At 52.3% G+C, this 6,738-nt stretch overlaps 1 protein-coding gene across 1 annotated transcript; it reads left to right on the forward strand.

Annotated features, from left to right (window-relative positions):
• Positions 1–2,083: 2,083 nt before the first annotated feature.
• On the forward strand, positions 2,084–4,327 carry FFAR3 (free fatty acid receptor 3). Its single transcript, XM_043893650.1, has 2 exons — positions 2,084–2,509; positions 2,774–4,327. Exons 1-2 carry the CDS (start codon positions 2,398–2,400, stop codon positions 3,757–3,759), a joined length of 1,098 nt encoding a protein of 365 aa, XP_043749585.1. The 5' UTR covers positions 2,084–2,397; the 3' UTR covers positions 3,760–4,327.
• Positions 4,328–6,738: the final 2,411 nt, after the last annotated feature.

Raw genomic sequence — 6,738 nt, forward strand, 5'->3', positions numbered from 1 at the left:
TGTGAGCACATAGAAGCAAAAGAACTGGTAGCTACGTGCCTGACTTGCACTTGTGGTTTACACAAGTTATCTTTTCATGCATAAATGTCTACAAGGGGGAACTTCCCTAATGGTCCAGAGGTTAAGATTCTGTGCTTCCACTACAAGGGGAGTACGTTGGATTCCCTGGTCAGGGAACTAAGATCTTGTATGCTGCATGGTGTGGCCAAGAAAAACAAATGTCTACAAGGGCAAGAATTCTTGTTTCATTTGCTGATATAACCCCAGCAATTAGAAGAGAGCCAAGCACATAGTAGGCTTGCAGTAAATATTTGCTGAGTGAGTGAATGCTTGTAACAGCCCTCCAAAGACAGTTTTATTATCCCTGTTTATAAAGATGGGGGGCTTTCCTGGTGGCTCAGTGGTAAAGAACCTGCATGCCAATGCAGGAGATGCAGGTACAATCCCTGGGTCGGGAAAATCCCATGGAGTAGGCAATGGCAACCCACTCCAGTATTCTTGCCTGGACAATCCCACGGACAGAGAAGCCTGGTGGGCTACAGTCCATGAGGTTGCAAAGAGTTCGACACGACTTAGCTACTAAACAACAGCAATAACAAACAAAGATGGAAACAGGCCAAAGAAGTGAAGCCACTGGCCAGAGGCTCCACTGAAGCCAGAAACAAGTTTGCTCTCTGTGCAGTGGGGACACCAGAGAATCTTGGTCAAAGCCTGAACTCCAGCACAGGTGACGCCTCCCATAAAGCGACAACTACGCTCCCTCCCACCACACCAGAGCACCTACTGCCGCTGGGCCACCTCTTCCAGTTACTTGTACCTCTTCCACTTAGGGGAGATTTCAGCTCGTCCCTGCAGCCCCGCAGAGCCCGCCCCCAGCATCTTCTGGTTACCCTCGTCGCTTGTGCTATGAACCTGCTACCAGTGGCCCCCAGCCTGTTCCCTGTGCTTGCACTGTTTCCTCCAGGGGCTCTTGGCCTCTGTATCATTTGTGTCTTTATTATTGTCCCCCTACTCAATCCCTCTCAAAGACACCCCCTCCTACCAAATGTAAGCCCCACAACAGCAAAAACTTTGGTTCTCTGCCCAACTTCTAACAGCTTATTTGAGATATAATTTACATATCATACAGTGCACCCATTTAAAGTGTACCATTCTGTGATTTCTAGTACATTTACCAAGGGGGGCAACTATCACTATCAAGCAGTCTAGGACACTTTTTGATAAAAATGGAATAACTCTCATGCTCACTTACAGTTAACCCACTTCCACTCTCAGTCCCCAGGCCACCAGTCATCTACTTTCTGTCTCTACAGATTTGCCTACTCTGGACATGTCATAAAAAATGGAAACATACATTTGTTTGTCTGGCTTGTTTCACCTAGCACAATGTTTTTAGGTGCGTCCGTGTTACAGTATGCATGGGTACATCATTCCTTTTTGTTGCCAAATAGTATTCCACTGTCTGAATACACCACATGGTTTATCCATTCACTAGCTGATGGATACCAGGTAATATTTCCACTTTTTGGTTATTATGACTAATATTCTTATGAATATTTATGAGCAAGTCTTTGTGTGGATATATGTTTTCACTTCTCTTAAGTCAGTAGTTAGCATCAGTCACTCAGCTGTGTCCAACTCTTGGCGACCCCATGGACTGTGACCCACCAGGCTCCTCTGTCCATGGGGATTCTCCAGGCAAGAATACTGGAATGGGATGCCATTCCTTTCTCCAGGGGATCTTCCCCACTCAGGGATTGAACCCGCATCTCCTGCTTGGCAGGTGGATTCTTTACCACTGAGCCACCAGGGAAGCCCCTGCTATGGATTATGTGGCCCCTAAAATGTAGTTGTTACCATCATCACCACCAACATTAATATTACCATCAGCCCAGAGACAGGCCCACCGCAGGAAGTGGGGTGAGGGCAAGTGACATCTGTTCAGTGCTCACCACACTTGACTTAGCCTTTGACAGGTTATTAACTAACACTTTACACAATAAGCCTACGAGACTGGTATGCTGATGATCCTGTTCTATGGATGAGAAAGCAGAGGCACAGAGGGCTTAAGTCACTTGCCCCAAATCACGAAGCTAGCAAGTGACAGGGCTAGTGTTGAACCCCAGCCTGGATCCAGAGCCCAGGCTTTGCATGACTGTGTCACACTTCCTGCCCTTACAAGGCAAACTGGAGGAGTGCCATTCTAGAGGAGCAGATAAAATTCAAGTGGAGGATCAGAGAGAAGACAAAGTCTGCACATCCCCTGTGAGGCCGCCCGAGGAGCAAGGCATGCAGGCAGTCGTGGAATTTGTTCCTCATTTTGCATACTGGCCCCAGCGGCGCTGCTAACGGAGCTAAAGGCATCTTTTGTGCCCTGGCTCTCCAGCGAGTGACGTCATGGGCATTGCCAGGTTTTTATCAGTTCTGCCAGATAATAGCTCACCGGACTTGATCTGGAGGAGCCGGCAAGGTGTTGAGCGGCAGAGCCCTCGGGTTCTCAAGGCAGCAGGTGAGCACGGTGTCCTGAGGGGCTCTGTGGAGGGCACCTCGGCGCTCAGGGAGAGGGAGCAGGAGACAGGAGGTGACCAGGAAGAGAGGGACAGGAAAGGGGCAGGACACCGGGTGTGACCAGGAAGACAGGCAGGCTGCCCCTGCTGCGGAAAGCCTGAGGGAATGGGGGTGGGGGTGTTCCCGGCCGATAGCTGGGAAGCTGATGGTGCGAGACCCTCACCTGGGCTCCCATCGCTGTCTCTCTCTCTCTCTCTCTTGCTAGTGGCCATGACCAACCCAGACCACTCCTTCTTCCTCGGCAATCACTGGCTCTTCTTCTCCGTGTACCTCTTCACCTTCCTCGTGGGGCTCCCCCTCAACCTGATGGCCCTGGTGATCTTTGTGGGCAAGCTGCGGCGCCGCCCGGTGGCCGTGGACGTGCTCCTGCTAAACCTCACCCTCTCGGACCTGCTCCTGCTGCTGTTCCTGCCGTTCCGCATGGTGGAGGCGGCCAGCGCCATGCACTGGTCCCTGCCCTTCATCTTCTGCCCCTTCTCCAAGTTCCTCTTCTTCACCACCATCTATCTCACGTCCCTCTTCCTGGCAGCCGTGAGCACAGAGCGCTTCCTGAGCGTGGCCTACCCTCTCTGGTACAAGACTCGGCCGAGGCCGGGGCAGGCTGGCCTGGTCAGCGGGGCCTGCTGGCTCCTGGCCGCTGCTCACTGCAGCGTGGTCTACGTCATCGAATTCTCGGGGGGCTCCTCCCCCAGCCAGGGTATCAACAGGACCTGCTACCTGGAGTTCCAGGAGGATCAGCTGGCCCTTCTCCTGCCCTTCCGGCTAGAGATGGCGGTGGTCCTCTTTGGGGTGCCCCTGTTCATCAGCAGCTACTGCTATAGCCGCCTGGTCTGCATACTCGGGAGGGGAGCCAGCCATCGCCGTCGGAAGAGGGTGGCGGGGCTGGCGGCCGCCACGTTGCTCAATTTCCTCGTCTGCTTCGGACCCTACAACGTGTCCCACGTCGTGGGCTACGTCCAGGGTGAAAGCCCCAAGTGGAGAAGTTACGTACTGCTCCTCAGCACCCTGAATTCCTGCTTCGATCCCCTCGTCTACTATTTCTCGTCATCTGGGTTCCAAGCTGACTTCCAGGGATTGCTGGGGCGGCTAACTATGTCCTGGGGCCCTTGGCGGCAGGAGAACGGCGTGGCCTCGAAGAAGAGTGAGGGAGAGGGGCCACCGCAGGAGCTGTCCATCATAGAGGCCAGCTAGCGGACTCTAGGTAGGCGCTCTGGAGCCGGTGGCTGGTGGACTGGGCTGCAAGGGAGATCATCCCCGGGACAGTTCCAAGCTCAAGTCAGGCAGGACCCTGGAGAGGCAGACTGGGGACTGGCACCATCCGGGGCAGAGCAGGCACCCCGCCTTCCTCAGGATGTGCCCACAAAAGCCCAGCTCTTGATCTCACCACACACTGCCCTCCCTTCCCACCCCCTGATGTGCCCAGGAAGTGGTCAAGGTGAGGAAGAGCTATAGAGAAAAAAGGAGCGTCCAATGGCAGCAGGCCAGCTCCTGAACTTTGTTGAATGTAGAAGAGGAGCTGAGAGCAGTGTTCAGGGGCCCAGGGAGCTGCCCAGTGACTTGGGACAGAAGACGGGAAGAATATATCCTTCAGAACTACTGATGCAGCTGGTGGGGGTAGGGACGCAGGACTCCAGGTGGGAGGGAGCACCCTGCTGTCACATGTGGATTTTCCAGAAAGTTTCCACTGTTCAATAATTTCAGATCTTCAGGGACATTTATGAAAAATGGCAGAAGAAACATTACCTAAATAAATTTGGTGGCAAGCAAAAGAGAATTTTTTTTTTTCTTAATCTGTGTTTTTTTTTTTAATGGTCCATGTAATTGGTATATGTGAGTGTATCTTAGGTGGAATTGATGGATGGAGGGATAAAACACCTAGACTCTGAAAGAAAAGGGATGAACAAGAAGATGCTGAGAGAGGACTGGAGTTGAGAGAATAAGAACAATAACTAACCTATCTTAAGAGCTTGGCCTGACACTGTCTTCTTCAATCTTCTCAGTCTCTGTGAGGCAGGTACTATTACTCTTCCCATTTTACAGGTGAGAGACTGGGCCCAGAGAGGTGAAGTCTCTTACCTGAGACCCCATAGCCCACAGGCGGTTGAAGCAGGACTGGAAGCTGAAATTAGCTGACTCTGAAACCCAGGTCCCTGAGCCACTCTGCCACTAGCTGTGTGTCATCGGTAAGCAGGCCCAGTCAGACTTCCAAAGTCAGCCAAGGCAGACTGACTGGGACAAATGTAAACAGATCATGAGGAGAAACAGAACTGGATGCAAAGCAGATGAACTATCTGTGAGCATACATCCTCTTCCCAGTAAAGAAACCTCCTTGAAAAAAATAAGAGAATTAGTCAGCGCATGGACTTCAGGTTACCGCAAAGACAAATGTGTGTTCTTAAGAGCTATTTTTATCAAACTGTGATCATGTAGTAATTTTTTGTTTTCCACAGAGGGGTGGGTGACACCTGAGAAAGAGCTGGTCAGGGTCTCCCCCCCTGTCCCACAAAGCAACCAGAGAAATGCTGGCACTGTTGACACTCAGTCAGATTTAGCTCCAAAACATTTATTGTGCCCTTGTGTGTAGATGGCTGGGCTCAGAACTCTAGGGACTTCCATACTACTGTCTTTGTTGTTGCTGTTTAGCTGCTAAGTCATGTCCCACTCTTCTGAGACCCCATGGACTGTAGCCTGTCAGGCTCCTCTGTCCATGGGATTTCCCAGCAGGAATACTGGAGTGGGTGGCCATTTCCTTCTCTAGGGGATCTTCCGGACCCAGGGATGGAACCCATGCCTCCTGCACTGGCAGGCGGGTTCTTTACTACTGAGCTACCTGAGAAGCCCTTTACTAATGTCTTTAGTATCTGCTTTCTTCCAGGGGTTAAGGTCACTGGGGAATGAAGACTGGCTGTGTGTGGGGGTTGAGTCTCAGGTGAACAGAGAGAGACATCATCTCAGTGCAGAGATGAAGGCATGAGCTGTCCTTCTGTCCCATGGTTCATCTGTCTGTCCCAAGGCACTCGGGCCTGGAAACATGGGTGTACATGCTTCGGAAAGGGCACAAAGGTGGCGTGGAATCCTGCAACTCCAGGGGTGGTAGCGAGGACCCAAGTCTGAGGACAAAGAGGAGTTGGAAACCCAGCATTCCAGAGAGAACCGTGGAGAACAGGAGTCTGACTCCTCCCTCAGAGTTTACACTGAGGAAGCAGAGACAGCTCAGCTGGCCGAGCATCACCCAGCACCAACCACCCCCACCCCAGTCTGTATAAGCTGAAAGCTGAGGGGCGGGGAGGATGAAAAGTCATCAGAGGCTGGGTGGTGCTGAAGGTAGAATGGAAGTGTTTCCACGTCTCTTTGAAGTCGAGGGAGAGGGGTGATCAGGCAGTAGAGGGTGGGTTTGGGGCTGCTGCCCTGTGCCCTTCAAAGCAAGGGAGAGGACGGGCAGAGAGATGGCGTGGGCGCATGCGTGTGCGTGACGATGCATCACGCACTCTCCCCACTCGGGAAAGCAGAGGAGAGGACGGGCAGAGAGATGGCGTGGGCGCATGCGTGTGCGTGACGACGCATCACGCACTCTCCTCACTCGGCAGAGCCCCAGGTGTGCGGCTCCGGTGGGTGAGGACATGGCAGGCACGGGGGTGGGGAGGGGACAGTTCTCCGGGTGCTGCGAGAGGTCAAAGATCGAGCTCAGAGAACTCAATTCCAGTTGCAAAAGAGAGCAACTGGGCACGTCACTCACAGCAAGCACCCAAAGCTAATCAATATCAGCTGCTGCTGCTAAGTCGCTTCAGTCGTGTCCGAGTCTGTGCGATCCCATAGACGGCAGCCCACCAGGCTCCCCCATCCCCTGGGATTCTCCAGGCAAGAATATTGGAGTGGGTTGCCATTTCCTTCTCCAATGCATGAAAGCTAAAGCGCTGTTTCTCAAACTTCTGTACCACTGTTCCCTCCAGGAATACTTTTCTGGGTATTTTCCTCCTACTCAGTACCTTCCCTTCCCTGTCCATGAATTCTTATGATTATTTTTTAGAATTTTTACAATTTATTTGTCTGCCTGGGGTCTCAGAGGTGGCATGTGGAATCTTCCGTGGGTCACACAGCCTCAGCAGCTGTGGTGTGTGGGCTTAGTTGCCTCACAGCATGTGGCATCTTAGCTTCCTGATCCGGGTCGAG

The sequence above is a fragment of the Cervus elaphus genome, chromosome 4 (assembly GCF_910594005.1).
Source record: "Cervus elaphus chromosome 4, mCerEla1.1, whole genome shotgun sequence".
Classification (NCBI taxonomy): domain Eukaryota; kingdom Metazoa; phylum Chordata; class Mammalia; order Artiodactyla; family Cervidae; genus Cervus; species Cervus elaphus.

Excerpts from the sequence above, each read along its gene's own strand:
- FFAR3 (XM_043893650.1), top strand. The coding sequence starts at position 2,398 with ATGGGCATTGCCAGGTTTTTATCAGTTCTGCCAGATAATAGCTCACCG. Across the intron at positions 2,510-2,773 it reads TCGGGTTCTCAAGGCAGCAG|TGGCCATGACCAACCCAGAC; the intron begins GTGAGCACGGTG and ends CTCTCTTGCTAG.